Source organism: Lissotriton helveticus, chromosome 8 (genome assembly GCF_964261635.1).
Source record: "Lissotriton helveticus chromosome 8, aLisHel1.1, whole genome shotgun sequence".
Classification (NCBI taxonomy): domain Eukaryota; kingdom Metazoa; phylum Chordata; class Amphibia; order Caudata; family Salamandridae; genus Lissotriton; species Lissotriton helveticus.
Window position 1 is genome coordinate 620,385,483 of NC_136069.1, and position 20,962 is coordinate 620,406,444.

The following is a 20,962-nucleotide window of genomic DNA, read 5'->3' on the forward strand; positions in this document are numbered from 1 at the left end:
GGATTCTTTTGATGTGCACCGCTCTGGAATCTTTTGATGTTCGTGCTATTCTTCTGCAAAACATTCATCAGCACACATCACAAGTTTGTCTTCAAATAAATGAATTAGGGTGTGGATTATATTTAGTCTCTCAGATGCACAGATAGAGAATTTTATTAATTTGTTATTATCTGGTGCTGGTAAAACTGATAATTTAATCTGAACAACATGTGCTTTTTCCATTGTATCATCAAAAAGCCCACAATTTGAAAATGTTACTGAAACAAACAGCACTGCAGCAACAAATAAGAAGGGGTACGTCTGTAAATAATCCTTTGTTTTAGCTCTGGTGAAGGTACTTTGTGTGTCATTTTCACATTTGCTGATATGAATGGAGATTCTTTAACCATGAATATATTTAGGGGGTCTTGTTGCGGACTTGTATGATGCTTTAGTTGGCCCCAGTGTTTCAGAAAATAGGGCATGTGTGGAACAGGCTTTTAATATGCTGATGTCTTCTTTACATAGACAGGTTTAATGTTAGGAGATGATGCAGTGGTGTCCTTAATTGATAAAGAATGGAAAACCCTGAAGCTTCCACTTAAAGAAGGACTGATTTTTGGGATTTCAGATTATGTTCGCCGTAGGCTTTAGGAATGAGGCTGCTAAGACAATAAACAATTAGTAATGAACACTCAGCTAAAGTGTTCAGAATGCCCTTAAACATCAAAAAGCAAAGAGACAGACTTTTGTACAATACCACTTCAACTGCTTTTTCCTTCACTCAACCCCCATGCCTGGTCTCAAAGAAAGATGGCTGCACCCACATATGACTTCAACTTCACTAATTAGCTAAAAGGCAAGGCCCCAGAAGTGACAAGGAGGGGTGTTTGGCCTGAGGCTGTCGTAAATGTAAAAAAGCATTGGTGGGAGAAGTTGAGCAACTTCTGGCTCTCAACGATTGTACTTGGAACTGAAGGAAGTATATATTTATACAGGTTATAACAGTCCAGTACAGTGCAAGTAAATTACTGAACGCTCCCATTGTAGAAACTTCCTAAATCTAGTTCTTTCTTAAAGTGGTTTAACTTGACATAACGATCCTTGTTTTCTACAAAGGAGTCTGAGATCTTCCCAAATCACGAAATCGCGTACCGGCATTTGTATATTAAAGAAAAATCTTTGAACTTATCATGTAATTGCTTATGTCCCACATTATGAGTGCAAGTTGGTTTGATTTTTCGTTTATTGTTGTTGAATAAATCAAACTCTGAATTTAAACTGAATTATCTTGGGGCCAAAACTTTGAACATTCTTTCAAAAACAGGCCAAATCCCTCATCAAATATTAGAAAAATGGATTGTTCTTGTCACCATAGAAAACCATTTTCCCTAATTGCTGGCTTTCGATCATGAACCTCCCTCTGCCATAATTCACTGCCACTGTCTCCCTTTTCCTTTCCCAATGTAAGTCTTACAAGAAAGTGGGAGATGCAGAGGCTATAACTGTGGGAAGGAAGTGGATACCTTCTCCCTCTTACTTCCACTGACACCATGTTGGTGAGTAAAAGGTGGGAGTCATTAGTTGAGGTAAGCGGGCGCCTCTTCTCTATTGCCTTGACCAGAGTCCTTGACTTCTGATGTGTCAAATTGTTATGAATCAACATCTCTAACCACCAGATTAGCTGAGACTGAGCAGATATGTATGGCAGTGAAGGGGCTATTTCCTTCCCCCTTCCAGTCACAGTTTATGCAGTTATCACTGACATTGTGTGCAATATCTGTCAATGTCAGATTGTAATGTTGAAGGAGTTATTTACCATAGGAACCACAGGAGGCAGAAGGAGGCAGGTGGCCGGAAGCACTGAGCCAGTTCTGTTGAGGTTCACTGCAACTGTTTTCTTTTATTAGAGGGTGGAAAGTTCTATGTTGTTTTATGTCAGTCCCCATACTAGTGAAATGTAACATTCGCTGGAAAGAATTCACTGGACACACACAGTACAATCAAGTGTGGATTCATTTGTTTCCGGCCATCTAATTGTTCCTCTTACATTTCGAAGTGGGATTTTTCAGAAAGACATTTTTAAATGCTGCTTTTCCATCGAAATCACTATTTTCTTTACTATAACATTTGTAATGCAGCACTTTATCAGGACATTTTAACTCACAAAAGCTGGAATTAAGACATGAAGCAAAGAAGTGACATTTAATAATCCTCACCATAGATTTATTTGCTCCAATAATAGACACAATTCTAAATTAAATACGGTGAGGGAGTAGATCTCATTTGTCATTATTAAAAAGTCATTAGCGACTACATGTTAATCAACTAAAAATTGATTCAACGTTGGACTGCAAAGTGCATCAATATAAAATAGTTCACAGGCTCTCAAGCGAATTAAAAAGTTCAAATTGATCCATGTAGTTTAATTAAAAATGTGGTCAATGGTAGAAAAACAGTCACCACCAATTGCAATGCACTATTTCATCTGTCTGGCCCATATCAAACTATTATGTTTAAATAAACGTCCACGCTAAGTCAATATTTTTATATTACCTTGAAGGGTTATAGCCATGGTATGAATTTAAAATTGCTAGTCCTTTCCCGGCTCTACTTCTTTGCACCACTGTTATTGCTTAGTAGTAGTATTTCAAATGCAATATTAGATCCCACTAAAAAATGAAACATGTACTCGACTCATGTCAGAAGCAGTAGCTGGAGAATTGTATCTAGCCTCCCTTTGTTAAGATAATCTGTGAGTCGTTGCTCTCTAAACAAGAATTGACAGAAGTCATCCTCGCGAGTCCCATGGATCCCATAGGATTCCCGAAACTTCCCTCTTGGTCATTGTCAGGTGCTCCTTTGTCTGCAAACTGTTAGTTGAGGCCTCATGAGATTTAATTGAGTTTAAACTCCCTCTGCACTATGCTTGGCTAGGATGGAATGCACAAATGTTTACCCAAGCCAACACTCGTGTTCTTTCTGACCTCCAAGGGCCTGATTACGAGTGATCGGTGTGTTTCGATCCATGTAGAAACCCCGATTTGTACACGGATAGGAATTATGAATCAAAACCTGCTGAAATGTAACTACTTAATGTCACATGTCTACAATTCGAACTGCTGTACATATTAAATGTTACTATTTCACTCATTTAAATGTAAAATAAAGGTATTGAATTCGCTGACCTAAGAATGATGAAAGGTTTCGTCAACAGTGCGAGGATTCAAAGTTGTGATTTTCAGATCTCCATGTTTCAGCAGTGATCATTTAGCTAAGCCACCCTGAAGCACTATTAGATTAAACATTTGCATTTACATACACACATCTCTGCTTACAGGCACACATTTCCATGCACACACAAAACGCTGGTCCCCACACCTCTTACTCTACTACAGTGGGAAATGCATGTCGACTGATGAATTGTTGTAGTTAGAATACAGCTGTGAATGTCCCAAAAGTCTACTTTTCGCCTTTCACACCTATCTAGAAACATTCACAGCTGTGATTCACAACTGTAGAGAGTGGGGCAGGACCTATTCTTCCTTAATTTGAGCCCAGCAGAAAGCAAACCATTTTAAAGTAACACGATGAGTTGATTGTTGCTTGTTTGTTGCCATGATGTTATATTTTTTATTTCTTGGTGCTGTGCCCTCCTGTACATGGCACTATAGACCTCTAGAGGTCCGTGAGCCTCAGCCTGAACACCACATCTCTAGGCTGGAGGATAATGGGAAAAGACTACAGGCTATTTCCATCATCCTCCTTTAAGCTAGAGTTGATGGTAACTTCAGCAATGTTAAATCTCATTAAACACAAGGGTGAAAAGGCTTTTTATTTTATCAGACATTTCCTCAGTGGGGGCGGTGGAGGTGGAGGGGGTTGAGCCTTTGGAAGCCAGTTCTTGAAAGTCCAGGGCCACTGCTGTCACCTCTGTCGCTTTCTCCAGCTCCCCCAAGGTTAGCTGAGGGAATGACAAATAAAATGGATGGTTTGAAAGAGAGAGAGATAGAGGGAAAGAAAGAAGCAGTGCTATTGAACAATTTCGCCGCTTGACAAGTCTCGCACTGATTAGCTGATGAAGAGGGTGGAGGGGACCGTCGAAGGAAAACATATGGCCTTGCCCAAAAATAATAAACTAAACTAAACTACTTCAATAGGGTAATCCAGCATCAAACGTCTTAAGTTCTAAGACTAATACAGTTCAATTTAAATTTGAAGGAGTAAAAAACTCCTTTATTTACATTAAGAAGTCAATGAAACTCTATGTTGTGAGCTTTGATTTCCTTTTTTTCTTCTTTTTGCTATACCCATTATGGTGGCATATCTTGTGTTGAAGCAAAACCAAAGGTCGTGTTGAGTCATTTTCCTTGTGTTCATATTGACATACAGATTCACCTTTTTATTATTAGAGAGCAAGATCTTGGTACTTTCATTGACATCAGAAATACAGATGGGATACACAGCAAGAGGTAACGCTTTCAGAATAGTTTTCACTTTGGTGTGAACTCGATTCTTCAATGATGACATAAGTGGCTGTGCCTATGTCACATCATTTCAGCAAAGAGTTGGGTGATTGTGGGGTTATTATTGCACCTATTCATTGTCTAGTTTTAACTGACTACTGCTGCCAAGAATAAATATCCAATTCTTCTTAAAAATGTTTATCTACCCAGTCCTCTGGTTTCTGAAGTTATGTTCATCATCTGTGCCTGGAAGCACATGTCTTCTGATTTATAGTTTGATACCAACAGTTTTCCTCTCACTCTGAGAAAGCGACATCTGCACTTTTACATTCTTTCTATTTCTATGCTTACAACAGACCTATTTGAGCTTCTCCACAAGGAGACGGCCACAAAGAGTCATCTTGGCATCATGTAGAGTTAGATAGTTAATATATATATAACGTCTCAATGTTAGCATCTCTGTAAGTATCATTGATGCGTGTCTGTGATGTAATTGTCTTGCAGCTGAAATTGTGAATACGAAAATGTGTTGTCTGCAATGAGTAAAGGTGGTTAGTTAAAAAAGACATGGTTGATTAACTGTGCTATACATTAAGGCAGTTTATACTGTACTTGAGTATTTATCAATGTAATCTACTGTTCGGTTTATTGCGAATTTGTGAAAGAATTAAATGACCAATATGATACTTTTGGTAAAAGATTACTCCATGAATTGGTATCTTCTAATGAAGATGAAGTGAAATAAAACAAGCCTGCAATTGCTACTTTCATTGAACACTGCTATGCTCGTTTTGAGTGCCCTGATAACCTCAGAAATAAAACTTGGTGAACGTAATAAGGTCCCTACTCAGTATAGGTCCCATAGGAATGTTTTTTTTTATAACCAATTATTTTGGTAAAGTTAGTACAGCACAACGGTTCATCACAGTCAAGATACAGTATTAGTTGTTACAATGCACACTATGACCTAGGCCTGACCGAGGTGTCTCACCCATTATGAAACATCTCTTGACCCGAACTGACCCAATCATTTACCCCACACCCGACCATGCTTAGCCAGACATCCTCTAGCTTTGTACAGTGGCTTCTCTTGTGCTGCACACCAGTCGACTCCCCTGTGCCATTTAGCTATGATGGGTGGGATGGGACTTTTCCAGGCAGCAGCTATGTCTCGTTTGGCCACCATGATGACAGTTCCCAGGAATGTGAGCGTCTAGGCAGACCATGAGCCCCAAGATTAAGTTCAGGGGATTACATGGCACCTCCTATCCCAGGACGTCAGTCAGTTCCGACACCAGTGCATTGCAATACGGGGCAAGGAGGGGACATACCCATACCATGTGGAAGAAGTCTGCTGGATCTGGCCCACAACGTGTGAAGGACAGGGTAGCTAGCAGGCCTGCCCCGGTTGAGGTGACTAGGGGTGAGGTAAGCACAGTGGAGATAGTATAGTTGGACCACACAGACACCCCCTTCCCAAGTTTCCCATCAGGATCTGGACCTCCAAGGAACTGAACTCTGGAAGTGTGGTGTGTGGTGCCTGTTGGTACATGTGAGGTGAGGGCATGCCGGAACTGTAGGTACTTATAAAATTGGGACGGGCGAATAAAATAGGCTGTCTGCAAGTCCTTGATGGAGCGCATATGGTCTTCCATCCATACGTCCCCCAAATGTGAACTACCAATAAGATCCCATTTCATGAAGCCCTCCAGAGTCCCCACCTCCCTGAGCCTCGAGCCGTACCAGAGTGGTGTCTGCTGTGAGAGTCTGGTGTCCCAGCATGTGTAGTGCAGGGAAGCGCGCCAAGCCAGTAAGACTTCTTGGGTCACCGTGGGTAGTGCAGTAGGTATCAGAATCAGATCCCCATATAGCATTGCTTGGATCCGGGGCAGCCTCAGCCCTTCCAAATTAACCCGGTAGGCTGGGTCAGACAGTCCACTGTTGAGCCAATCATGAAAGACTAGCAGGCGGGTTGCAAGGTAGTAACAGTAGAGGTCGGTCATGACCATGCCTCTATTGAAAGGCGGTATTTGGCAGTGGGCAAGGGCCATTCCAGGCCTTGAGTTCCCCCAAAGAAAGGCTGTGACCAGGCTGTCCAGTTCCCTGAACCAACTTCGTAGGAGGTCGAAATGGATGTTTTGGATAATGTAAAGGAAGCGGGGCAGAATCATCAGTTTAAACAGAGAGGTCCTCCCCATGGGGTTAAGTGGGAGTGCCTGCCAGAAACGTAGGTCTGTCCTGGTCTTCCTAACCAGAGGGGTATGTTGAGTGACCTCGCCAATACTGGGAGCAGCGCGACCCAGGTATTTGAACGACTGATGCCATATCGGGATGGTAGATTGCCAGTCGACGCACTCTCTGGACATGTGAATGGAGACTAAGGTTGACTTGGCAGGGTTCAGTCTCAGGCCGGACACCCGCTGGTAGGTACAGAGGAGTTGGAGAAACCTAGGTACGACCGTGCAGGGTCAGCTAAGAAGAGCAGGACATCGTCCGCGTAAAGGACGATCCGGTCCTCGTGCGAGCTCCTCCACTTCCAACCCTGGATGTGCTCGTCCGCTCAGGTGAGGCATGCCAGTGGCTCCATCACAGGGCAAAAAGGAGCGGCAAAAGGGGACATTCCTGTCTTGTTCCCCTTTTGATCTGGGACATATCCAAAAAGGCCCCGTTAATAAGCACCCGCGCCGTGGGTCGGAAGTAGAGGACTCGGGCAAAGTGACAGAAATGAAGGTCCAGGCCTACTGCAGGAAGCACAACCCCAGATACAGCCAATCGACCGTATGGAATGCCTTTTCAAAGTCGATGAGCAGGAGTGCCAGGTACTGAGAGAGCAGGTGTCGGTGGGCCAGGGCCAAGTGGAGGTGTTGATGTCAATATCTGTTACTACGCAAGGGCATAAAACCGCACTGGTCTGGATGGATGAGTTTGCTGGTCTTAGCCGTTGGGCTAGGACTGTTGCATATATTTTAATTTCTGTGTTCATTAGAGAGATTGGGCAATAATCAGAGCAGGAAGGCGACCGGGGCCGGGTCTTGGGGATGACTACCACGGTGGCCACATCTGTTTAAAGTGTAAATCTCCCTGTCTCTGCCACCTCAGCATAGAGGTTATGGAGGTGGGAAATAAGTATGTCTCTGTATGAGGCATAGTACTCTTATGGGGAACCGTCTAGCCCTGTCGTCTTTCCGGCCGCTACAAGGGAGTATGCCTCCCATATTTCCTCTCTTGTGATAGGGAGATCCAAGCTGGCTGCTTCTGACTCGTGTAGCCGGGGGAGTTGGATCGGTCCCAGCTCAGACAATTCAAGGTTTGGGGTGTCTGATCGGTCTGGCGAGTAAAGCCAGAAGTAGTAGTTTGCAAAGGCTTGGGTTATGGTGACTGGGGTACGACGAGTGACGCCTGTTAGGTCTTGTTTGTCAGGTACTATGCAGTTCGACATGGGTTACAAGACCAGGCTATGGAGTATTCTCCCGTTCTTGTCCCCCCAACCGTATATTTGGGCGACAGAGGACCTCCATAGTAGCTTCGCTGAATCCAGCGAAAGTTGCCTAATTTCATCTCACAGGAGAGAGAGCTGTCCCTTCTCCCTTTCGCCCAAAGCTGTGGGTGAGGTCTGCTCCTGGCGGGCATCCTGGGCTTCGAAAAGGGTGAGCCGGCTGTCTTGCGCCTGTCACTTGGCCATAAGCTGGCCATTGGCAAAGCCGCAGATGGTGGCCTTCCCTGCCTCCCAGAGGGTGCCCGAAGAGGGGACCGTTTTCTAGTTAGCTAAGAAGTACTGTCAGAGTCCGTCCCCGACCACCTTCCGAAATTTGCTGTCTTGGAGGAACCAGGCATTCAGCCTCCAGGCGTAGTGTGTCTACGAGGCCTCCCAAGCTAAGAAGAAGTGGTGAGTGGTCTGAGATGCCCCCTGGGGAGGATGCTGACTCTGGAAACCTCGCGGCATTCGGGGGCAGGCATAAAGACCAGGTCAATCCGTGTCTGCGAGTGGTGTGCCTCAGAGGTGTGTGTATACTGAGTGGTTCTAGGGTTCCATGTCCTCCAGATGTCACACAGGCCCAGGGTCACATCGCCCACTCTGTTAGTCTCCTGGTGCATAGGGACCTGTTAGAGGAGGGTGTGTCTATGGTATCTAAGTCTGGTCGCATGACCGCATTGAAGTCCCTCCCAATCACCGTCATGCCCAGGGGGAGGGAGGATATGTTGTCACTAGTGGTTTTCAAGGCGGTTGCTAGGATAGCTGGTGGCACATAGAATGATACCAGGTTGATGACTGTCCCTCCCAATGTCCCAGTCAAGATCACGAAGCGGCCCTGAGGGTCTCTGACAACATTAGTGGGGACAAAGGGAAAGGCACGCCGAAGTTGCATTGTTAGCCCACATGAGCCCTGTTCAAAGCCTGCGTGCCAGGCTCTGTCAAACCTGTATTATCTTGGGGAAGGGGCAGTGATTACCCATGAGGTGGGTTTCTTGGAGTAAGAGGGTGTCTGGAGTGTGTCTATGGGCATATTGCAGGACTGCCGTGGGTTTAACCCTTCCTAGAAGGCCATTGACGTACCAAAACAAGATACAGAGGGGTTCTCCCATATGTATTGCTTGCGCCGTCTGGCATGTGGTGACTGAAGGGGCACCTGGTGCTGCCAGTCCGGAGGGTCAGGCTGGTCAGCGGATCAATATGTGAAATGAATTGGTCATCTGGTGCCAAAGCCGTGTGTGTGTTCTCTGCGAGTGAGAAATTGGCTGGTGTGGTTATCGAGCGTAGGTGAGCCATAACTTAGGACAACGGTCCCAACTCGCCCCCCACCCTATACTTCATGAAAGGAAGCATCTGTCACTCTAATAACAGTGCTAGTAAGAAAACTAAACTAAAGAGCTGAGTATGAAGCTACGTGGTGGACCCCTCCATTCTTCAGGATGTACTCGTTGCATGAGCTGAATCCAGCTGGGTACTTCGGCTCTTATTGAACAGTTTCCCTGGCGAGTTCCTACTTGCTTGGAGCCGACCAAGTTTGTGGGTGCATGTCTTAGATGGTCGGGCTACGGGAAAGATCATTGTCTGTGGATCCTACGTCTGGGGGTGTTGAAGAACCGCTCCCAGCCGAGGGCCTCTCCACGGATTGGGCACGCTGCGGGCATCTGCAGCTGATGGTCCAAGCAGATTCCCAAGGTTGCGGCCAGCAGCTGATGGCGAGGCAGATGTACCACCCCAGACACCTTGGCCTCTGTGTGAGCGGGTGTGCCGCCTTCGGGACCCAGAGCCTGCAGACGGTGCCACCCCAGATTGGAGAAACAGAGGGGGGCCGCCACTCAGGGTCCCCGAGGGCACTTATCCATGAGCCAGGTTCAGGCCAATTCAGGCGACTCGAAAAAGTGGGTTTTGTTTTTGAAGATGTCCTGAAGATGGGGCGGGAAGAGCAGTCGGTATGAAGTTTGAGGTCACGCAACTTCTGCTTGACTTCCGTGTAAGACCGTCGCTCGGCCTGTACTTCCCTGGTGTGAAAATCATTATGTTATGGCCTTGGTAGGTCAGGGCTGCTTGGGACCGGGCCGCTTGCAGGATAGCGTCTCCGTCCCTGAAAGTGAAGATCCTGGCAATGATTGACCGGTGAGGGGCTCCTTGTGGTGGTTTAGGTGCCAGGGATCGGCGAGCCCGGTCCACCGCAAACCATTTCGACAGTGCACCTTTTGACATCCAGTCCAATTCTGGACGAGAGTTGCTGCCTGACCCCGCTCACCTCCCTCAGGGAAGCCCACCAGTCAAAGGTTGTTATGCCTCGAACGACTTTTGGCATCCTCTGCCCTCCTGTTCAATTACTTTGTGTGGGATCGAAGTTGCGTGACTTGTTCTTTCAGCTGATGCACCTCATCCTCGACTGTGAAAAGGCGGGATTCCGCTTTCGGGATATGGGACGTGACATTGAGGAGGTCCTGGCTTATGAGTGCCATGTTGACGCGAACCTCACCTATCTTGTTTTCAACTGAGGTCGCAAGGAGCATATGGCCTGAAGAATTGCTTTGAGGTCTCCATCTAGGAGGGGATTTTTCACAGCAGCAGCGTTGGTGGGCCCAGGACTGCTTGATGTGCACTGATCGATTTTAGTCTGTGTCGTGGGCAGTTATGGTCCTCTTTCTTTCTCTATGGTGAGTGGAAGCAGTGGACAAAGACTCCGCAGGGCGTCCGGGTCATTCGGTCAGAGTCTGTAGGTGGGTGCTGCCCCCGGTCCCCCCGGGGCAGTGGGTGGGGCACACGAGGGACCAGATCACTCAGGCTGGGTGTACGATGAAGGAGTCCCACATCTCCTCACAGCTGGTGTCCCCAAAGGCTCCAAGAGAGAGATGGCCATGCCCTACATCTTCACTTAGCACCCCTTGTGCATCAAGGGCAGCCTTCGGTGGGGCAGAGTGTTGATGCGGTGTGTGGCGTGGATGGACCACTGATGGGGAATTTCTGTTGTGTCTCCGGGGGCCCGTGGCTCCTTCCGGTAGGGCCCAGTCCACCTCGTCAAATACCCTGTAACGCCTAATCTGGATGTGGTCTGAGCTCTAAAGGGGTGCCACCGGGTGCTTCAGCGGGCCCCCCTGGTTGCCAGTATCAACTCTGCTCGGCCAGGCGGGATGTGTCAGAGGCCGCTCCCCAAACAGGAGTCTCCTCAAGGCTGCCCCCTCAATGGCACATGGCTCTTCTACCTCTTCAGGGCACGACAGACAGCCTCAAAGAACTGCAATCAGGGGCTTTGCGCGGTCCTTCCGACTATGCCCGCGCACCGCGACCTTCTCCTGGTCAGGGTGACCAACGGCTGTGTGGGGGCCCCGCTGGTCCAATCGCCTTCCGTACTGACCCAGAGTCAATAGGAGGAGGGTGTACCCTATAGTTGTCAGCGGAGTCAAAAGGCGTAAGGCAGCTATTGCCCTGCTGGATGTCCAGCTCCAGTTCATGTTCTTCCTTAGTGACCCTCTGGTGGGGGAGGGGACTGCCGCAATCCTCCCGCTCTGAATCAAGGCTGGCCACCCATGTAGAAGCTCAGCACCGAAGGTGCATGTTGGGGAGCCTCCACAGCCCGCCCGGCCTCAGGGCCTCCATTTAACTGCGTCTGCTGCTGGTCTCGGGGGCGGCCTCCTCTTCTGGGAACGCCGTGGCTCCACTCCCCCGGCATTAAGGAATTTGATTGGGAGCCATCTGCAGCCCACCGCTGGATTTCCAGGCTGTGGGGCAGGCCCCCCCTCCACAGCAGGCCCGCACTTGCTTTCAGGATTCCAGGACACTCAGGGACCCCGCTGCAGGGCCTCCGGTCATGGGCTTGGGATGTCTGCAGGGGCAGCCGGTGTGTGAGGCACCCCCATGGGGGTGCCACAACAGCACATGGGTGAGCCCCCAGCGGTCTCGAATGGGCCCAGGTCTCCACTGCCCCAGCATCCCACCGGCCATCCTGGGGCGCAAACCCACCGTCAGTGTTCACAGGTGCGGGACTCGCTCCTGGGGCTCCGGCGGTGCCTCTTCGCCTCCCGCTTCAGTGATTGCTCTGAGCGGGACACAAGGTGTCTTCCCGCCGCTACCCAGGATCTCTGGTTCAGCCTCGCGTCGGGTTCACGTCACTCCAGCCAGGGTCCTGCGTCCGCCATCTTGATCTAGCCCTGGCGCCGCCATGAAGACACTGACCCAGACCAGGAACGCCCCCTTGCTGAGCCAAAGGCCCAGGACAGATCACCGCAGGCATCGGCAGACCAGCACCACCAGGAAGGATTGCAGGATTGGCGCCTGTGAGTCGGTGGATATGGAGCAGATGACGGAGGGGTCCAGAGCACTCTTAGAGTGCGACCGCATCTTGATGCTCCAAGCCACACACCCCAGTGGAATGTTATTACTTAAATGGTGCATAAAGTGTGAAAAAATGCTACTCCACATTTTTATCTTTTTTTCCCGTTTCACCAGACTAGTGTTGGAAGATATATGTCTTGGTATTAGGATGAAGAAATGTGGTAGTTCCCCAATATTCAAAAACTTCACAGAGGAGCCAAACAATATCTCTAGTGTGTGATCTTTATCCATAGCAGAAACATACCTTCTCACTGCTTACGTTGTATTTTTAAGTAAAATAATTCTAAACCCACCAGTGCATCTGAATTAGGTTTGATATTCTCTGCTTAGAGATCTCTGGTGCTCATTTCGAATGGCCTAACAACTTTTGGCCCCCGTTGAAAACCCCTGTTTTAATGGGGTTATAACTATACGGTATGCAAAATGTATCGCACCTGGAAATAACTTGATGTGATTGCATAGCCTGTTAAATTTAGGCAGGTCAAACCTTCCAGCATTTAAAAGGATAAAAATGGCAGATAAGTGGTAAACCGTACATAGCATTGCGCAAACTTCAGCGTGGGGTGTATGAGGGCGGACAGACGGTCTCAGACATCTGGAGCTACTACCTAGAGACCCAACTTATTAATGTCAATGGTGGATCTTCGTGCCCCACACTAAGCCTGCATACCCCTTTGACCGACATCCAATGGGAAAAGGAGGACACCTCGCGGCTCTATACCGTGGACGAAGGGAAAAGTCACTACCTGTTCACACACAAGAGATTGCACGAGCATGGCGAGTAACCAATAGGCTGCTGGGATGGGATTCTAGACTGACTCAACACACACTACTTTGGGAAAGTGACGCACTGGGTGACGTGGGGCGCCGGCAGGTCTTTCGCAGGTGGAGCCTCATTGGCTTAGACACCCTTGGGAGACATATGGCGGGGTGGGAGCATGATCACTTTTAAGGAACTCCAGACAGAATACCAAATGGCTGACGGAGAACAGTTACGTTACTTAAAATTGAGACACACCCTATGACGTTACATACCAGAAGGGGAAATGCTACCCGACTATTCCCCGCTGGTGGATCGATTGCTACGTGACCCCATGATAGACAAAGCGACATCCCTCACATACTGAAAGATAATGAACAACTTCCCTGACACCCCTGGTCTATTGAGAGCAGCCTGGGAATCTGACTTGGGACTACTGGAAGACGATGACTGTCAGGAAGCGACCCAGAGCCCCAAGGATGTGCCATAGAAGCAAGATTTAGATTGATCCAGTTCAGGGTCCTACACAGATCTAGCGCTCCACCACACACTAAGCTAGTCAGACTTAGATCACTGTGTCATGAGATGTGGAGGGACAGGCATCTTTTTTCACATTATCTGGGAGTGCCCCAAAATTAATCGCCACTGGACTAGGGTGGTTGGGGTATTGTCTGAAGTGCTGGGGATACACATACCCCCAGATGCTCGCTGGCAGTTACTGGGTGTCACGGGAGAGTCCAGGTGGCCCACACACATGAAAACCTGGCTCGCCTTCGCCTCAGGGGTGGCAAAGCGCAATATAGCAAGATTGTGGGGGGCATAGGAATCACCGAAGCTCTCCAGCTGGAAACAGGACCTAGACTGGTGCCGTTTGGTAGAAAAAGCTGTATATCTAAGCAGAGGCTGCCCAAAAAATGGCATAAAATATGAAACCCATGGGAGAAGTATAGATCTTAGATGGGTGAAGGTACGAACGTGAGGAAGTGATAGTACAGTACCACATGACATTACAAATGCTGGGCCGGCGATCCTTCCCCAATGTTTACAATTTTGTATCACTGCTCTGACGTTTCCAAGTGTGCTGATTTATTGATTTCTGGTTTTAATGGTGGGCTGATTAATTGTTCAATAAAAATATTTATAAAAAAAATTAAATGGGCAAAAATTATCAGAACATATGAATGTTGATGCAGTGAGCAACAGAATACTAGTCTAATTCCATAAACTTTTTATTGGAACTATTTGTCTCACCTCAAAAATTCGAAACCCTGAAAGATCAGATTTTATCAGGTGCAATCAATACTGATATATCAAATGGGTCTGAAGTAACAAGGACCTTGGGGTGCTTGGCACATATGAACATATACAGAGTAGGTTTCCAGTCAGCCCACGTCAGCCATTGCCTGTCATATAGTCATAAGGAATTGCCATTGGTTGTAAAGAATGTCCTTAAATGCCAAAGTATTCCTCAGGATGTTACCTAGCAAATATAATCCATATCGTCTTCCCTTTGTGGTGGCTTTTCAAGCCATTTTAGGGACTTTTCATGTCATCCCTGTCCTTTCAATATCTCTTTGCTTACTCTGCAATCCTCGATAGGCTGTGGCCAATGCTTGTGATATTGGCTTTATAATGCTTTTTGAATTACATAGCAAGCGTAGGTAAAGCCAATAGCTTTCCAAAACGCCTATTAATTTGCATCTAGATTAAATGTGACTGTCCCCTTGGAGCGTGAAAGTCGCCTTGGTGTTTTATTTTGTTTACTTCCAAGATGACTATCTCAGTACTTCTAGACACAAGATGACAGCCATCCTGGAGTCTTACTTTCTATACCTCCATGGTATGTTGTGTCAAGAGCAATATGATGGACCTCTTGGAAGTAAAGATGGAGGAATTCTGCAATTGAATGTAGCCGTGCTAGAAACCTAAATGTACAAACATTGGAATATAGGAAACAAACAAGCATTGCAAAGAGCATAGTATTGCCTTTAGTAATGCTTGGGTAACCTATGTTGCTTCATTTGTGAGCATTTGGATTCTGCAAATTTATGACATTATTAACTTCCATTGCCTTTTTTTAAAAGCCAAAAACCTGATCTTGACATTGAATCAACTAAACCTACTAAAATAAACAAAAAGAGGTGAGTTCATTAGTGTGTTTCCCGGACCATCTGGTCTATGGGAGCGCATAGAGTCAATTGTGGTGCTTTGAACCTACTTCTGCTGCATATTTGCTTTATAGATTTGAAACAATAGGATAAACATTGTCAGTGCTCCTACACATTTGCTTTACTTTTGCCTTTTTTTAATTTTACAGTGATTACCAGGGAGTTTTACCCTAGTGCCTATCATTGTATTTTAATCTAAAGGTTAAATAGTGTATAGAATTTCAGAATGTATTCAGCACTTCATACTTTCAATTAATGATTTGAAAGTATAGATGAGGCCATGCATGGACAAAAGAAGTTAAACCAACATGGCATGACGAAAAGCAAAAACAATACAATCTATAAATTAAGGAGAAATATAGGCCCACTGTTACCAATGTACCACACTATTCTCTTTAAAGATCCACTCTCTGAAATAAAGGTACAACAGAGCTAGAGTGTTTCAATTTTAGTTTTTAACATTTGGGGGAAACATGCAATGATAGTGGAAATGTTGGTACACTATGAAATGTAAGTCTAAAAGGCAAACATTGGTGATAGACCTAGCCTATTTCATAGATGATTGTTAGCAAAATACTCTGATCCTTAAGTTCTAAACTATTCTTATCCTTCAGTTTCTGTAAAACTTGAGAGCACGATTAGAGTAACACCTCATTATCTACAAGAGGACTTGACAGCTCTGTCATGGGCACTCTATATAGTAGTCATTAGGTCATGTGGTGTGCTCAGATAAATTGAGCGGCCAGTTGTCAAGCAAAGAATGACACTGACCAGTAGTAGTTGCAGATCCATGTTTGCATTATAGGTGCCTAAGAATGTGGGAAAATAAATCTATACAAATATAGCCCTCCTAACAGCTCCTAAGGTGTAACAATTAGTTGAATAACTCTTGTGTCTGACCTACCCAGGTCAGACATACAAATGGGAGGTATTAATATTCCAAAAGGAAGATTGTTCGTGTTGGTCTCTGGCTTCAGTCTGTTTTTTTCCTAGAATATCATATTATGTTTGAAAATATCCATTTGATTTCCACCTTAGCACACACAATGACTCGCATACACTTCAAGTTCGGCTGGAAATATACCTAATTTTTTCTCATTTTCTGTAAGTAAGAAAGGCTGTTTCTAATGTATGGAATCTAAGCCAGAATTTGAGTCACTATGAAAAGATAGAATTATTACTGAAGTAGCATTGATCATGTAGATCAGTGGTTCCCAAACTTTTGACTCCTGAGGACCCCCATTGAGTCACCACTGGAAGCAGGGGACCACCAAGCAATTTGTATGAGTTAAATTTCAAACATTAAAACAGTAATTCGAAAAAAATACACACTTGTGCACACAAAACAAATACTCAAAGTACTAAAAGTTTTGGGGCCAGATGTACGACCATTTCATTTAGCTCCTCGCAATTGGCGACACATTGCGAGTGATAAATTGCGAGTCGCTAAATGAAATGTACAACAGTGTGTTTAACACTGTTTGGGATTCCCAATGGGGTCACAAATTGCGAGGTTCATTAATATTAATGAGCCTCCCGCAATTTGCGAACCCATTGGGAATGCCAGCCCTCCCAGCGATGGCGGCCTGCTGGGCTCTGCAGGCCACCATGTCTCGGACTGCTTTTAAATAAAGCAGCTTTTTTTTTTAAAATGCAGCCTGTTTACCATGCATTTAAAAAAAAAAAGAAAATGAAACGTTTTCGAGGGCAGGCAGAGGTCCCTGGGACCACTGCCTGCCCTTAAAAAAATTTTTTGCATGAATTTGCAAAGGGGAAGGGGTCCCCTGGGGACCCCTTCCCATTTGCCAATGCATTACCCTCTACTTGAAGTAGGTGGTAATTGTCACGGTTTTGCGCCCACAAAACATTTGTACATGGTTTTCAGACTTGCTATTTGGAAGGGGGTGCCCCTTCCAAATAGCAAGTTGCAAAACCTATTTAGAGAGTCGCAAACAAATTGCGACTCGCGAAATAGGCTATGTACATAGCCCAATAGGTTTTTGCATGCGCAAACGGGTTCGCGAACCCGTTCGCGCATATAAAAACAGATCGTACACCTGGACCTTAGTATTTTATATTGAAGTAATAGCCCCTCTATCACATGTATTTCATTTGTTTTATAGCATCTCTCATGCCATTGTAGGATGTCAGATCACTTTACATCACACACATATAGAGACATTGAATCATACATGTAAATCTGTGTGTATATAAAATGTTTAAAGAGTGCTTGGTCTGGAAAAGCAAAAACTCAGGATTCAGAACATAACACAGTGGCTAGCATTGACTTTAACATTAAAAATGTATTTCCACCCAAATATATAATTTTAGCAGCATCAGGTTAATGAATAACTGGGACAAAATATAAGTTACTAACTGGTACCATGCAGTTTGCAAGCAGCTCTTTGATGACAGTTTATAGGTCCCTCTGCTAGATTACGATTGTCACTTATGAAGTGCACAGTAACAAAAGAAACTCTGTGACAAAAGCAGTAACCACGAACCTAGGCACATAAAATACTGCTTTTTAAGATGCATGTTACACGTTCTTTGCAGTAGGCACATTAACCCCCTGTACTACATTAGTTAAATCAAAGCTGCCACTGAACAAAACTATCCTGCTCTCCAGCAGGTACATTAATCACTGGCATTCTCTTGACACTTTTATTGTTGCTGGAAAGCTGCTAATTATACAAGAAACGTTTCTGTGCTTTTAAAACTGTTGCCTACGGACCCCCTGGGAATGTGTCACGGACCCCTGGGGGTCCGCGGACCACAGTTTGGGAAACACTGATGTAGATGATAGACTTGTTTCTTAAGCATGGACATAACAGTTGTTTCCTTGAACTGGCTGGCAGAATACATGTAGCCTGAAAATATGATCACAATTGACTTCATGGATAGGTCCCAGAATTCATAAGCATTCTTTCTGAAGCTGTGCTGGACAAGGCGCATTGAGTCCATTACACACGCTTAGATATTTGACAAGTTGATTCATTGCCTTGAAGTTCTCCAAAAAGGCCCAAGTCGACCTAAGCAGTCATGCATCACATGAGATTACTTACGACTGCTTGGCACTGGAAAACAATGCTAAAATCAACTAGAGGCCCAACATGAGGTAGAGTATTGGTCCAGGCGTTACTCAGTATAGCCATGATCGGTTGTGGTTTCTTCCTGAGAACATGTTTCAAATGCACATGAGAATTGATAGCAACAACCTCCAGTGATATGATGGAGAAATGACAGAGGACCTTTACCAAAAGCCTTCTTTTAGTTGGAGCTAATCCTTATTGTGTAGCTACCCTTTAGCCACACTCAGCATTATAATAATCTGTGGCTGAGGGTTAGAATAGGAGTTGCCAATACTATGACAAAACTATAGTTAAATAGGTTACTTTCCTCATTTCACCCACGATCTCAGTGTCTCAAGAGCAAGTTGCTGAGGGCTTGCATGTTACTGCACTCAAAAGGTAGAGCACCAGTCCCACCCCAGAATCTGCCATTGTTGCTGGTGATTCAAAGCAATACAACTCTTGTGCTATCCTCTATTGCATAATACATCTAACAGATCTGTGGAATATTACAAGGTCTTTATGTTGCTCTCATTCTTCTCCCACTAGTAATGGCATACCTTTAGATGAGTCATTGTTCTTGTTGTCTTTTTAACCTGTACATTCAACTTTGTTATTATTAGAGATCCAGATCTTGCCACTTTCATGGACATTGGAAGTGCAGCAGGGAAATACAGCAAGAGGTAACTCTTTCAGTATAGTTTTCAACTCTAGTTCTTGCTCCTTTCTTCAATGATGACATAAGTAGCATGCCTATGTCACATCATTTGAGCAAAGCAGCTGGGTGATTTTTGGGTTCTCATCACACCTATTCACTGTCTAATTTGAGCTCAAACTGATGCAAAGCATAAATATCCAATTATGTTAAAAAATCACCTAGTTCTGTAGTTTCTGCATTTATGTTTATCATCAGTGCATGAAAGCACATGTCTTCAGACTTAAAGTATGATACCAACAGTTTCCTCTCATTTTGAGAAAGTGACTTCTGTACTTTTTAATCAATTCTTTAGAATACATCCAACAGTCATTAGAGATTCTCTGAAAGGAGACGGCCAAAAAGAGTCATTCTTGCATCATGCAGCGATAGATAATTAATATATTACCAACCTCTCAATGTCAGGCATCTCTGCAACTAACATTGATGGATATTTGTGATGAAATTCTCATGCAAATAGCGTTATGAACATGGAAATGTGTGAATCTATGTTACTGCGCATTTATACCTTTGTTTGACTTTTCACCGGAGTTGCGTTGGAGGATATTTGTCTTGAAATTATCATGAAGAAAATTGGTAGATCCTCAATGTTCAAAAACTTCACAGAGGAGACAAACAATATCACTCGAGTTTGTCTTGATCCATAGTTGAAATATAGGTTCTCACTGCTTACATTGTATTTTCAAGTAAGATCATTTTAAACCCATTGATGCTCCTGAGTTAGATTTAGTTTTCTCTGCTTAGAGTCCTCGGGTGCTCAATCTTTTGGCCCAAAATCTTTTGGCCCCAGTTTAAAAACCTCTTTTAGTGGGGTTGCAACTATATGTTATATAAAATGTATTGGCCCTGGCAGTAACTTGGTGTGATTGCATGTTCTGTTAAATTTAGGCAGGTCAAACCTGCCGGTTTTAACTCCTTCCATGCACATGACGAGCTCAGCTCGTCATGAGGCATAGTGCTAGTGTGCTGATGACGAGCTGAGCTCGTCATGACCACACCCGTTTCTATTGATCTTCAGCACAGCAGGGGAATATCTCAAGCAGCCAAGGTGTTAAGAGGGTAAAAATGACTGATAATATTGCAATATGTGGATGTTTATGAAGTAAGCACCAGAATATTAGTTTTATTCCATAATACATTTTAATAGGTCCTATTAGTCCCACCTCAGAAATTCGAAATCTCCCCATTGAACCTGGATTTTATCTGGTGCCAACAATATTGATCCATTAAACATTGCTAATGTAACAAGGACCTTGGTCTAGTCATTACTCCGTATAGCCATGATTGTTTCTTTGTGATTTCTTCCTAAGATGTTTCAAATGCAAATGAGAATTGAAAGCAACAACCTCCAGTGGGATGATAAAAAACGACAAAGGACCTTTACCATAAGCCTTCTTTTAGTTGGAGGTAATCCTTATTGTGCAGCCGCCCATTAGCCACACTCAGCATTGTAATTTTCCTAAGGGAAGAGTTAGAATACGGGTAGCCAATACCCGACAGGTGGTCCAGAATACAGCAGCCAGACTTCTTTTGGGCATTCGGCTAGAAACAGTGTCCGCCAACAGCTAAGCTCTCTTCACTGGCTTCCCTTGTTGAATGGAGTCAAATTTAAATCTTTGTCTCTGGTCCATCGTGCCCTTCCTGGCTGTGGCCCTCTATACTTACAGAGGTGTTTCTCTTTTTATGTTCCCATACGTTCTCTGCGGTCCTCGTCCCTTTGCTATGCTTTGGTCCCTCGTTTTAAGTTTCAGAGAATTGGGGGCAGCTCCTTCTCGGTGAAGGCAACGACTGCTTGGAACACCCTCCCTCTTGCGTTACGCTCCATCCAGGACCCAGTTGTGGAACTGAAAACACATTTATTCTCCTGTTAGTACTCTGTCTCCTCCGCGGCTAGGCTATATGCCGGGATACTCATGAGTAGCTGTGCGCGCTATAAATTTATGTTACATAACATACCATTAAAAAAACTATAGTTAACTAAGTTATTTCC

The 20,962-nt window shown here is 45.1% G+C and overlaps 1 protein-coding gene across 7 annotated transcripts in view; it reads left to right on the plus strand.

The window, feature by feature from the left end:
- SCEL (sciellin) overlaps positions 1-20,962 on the plus strand; it is a 490,458-nt gene that overhangs the window by 168,365 nt on the left and 301,131 nt on the right. For 6 of the 7 annotated variants that reach the window (XM_078657473.1, XM_078657474.1, XM_078657476.1 and 3 more), the window contains one exon: positions 238-294. The exons of the other annotated variant lie outside the window; for it this stretch is intronic. In XM_078657473.1, coding sequence (XP_078513599.1) covers positions 238-294 — 57 coding nt within the window. The remainder of the gene's footprint in view (positions 1-237; positions 295-20,962) is intronic. 7 annotated transcript variants of the gene reach the window in all.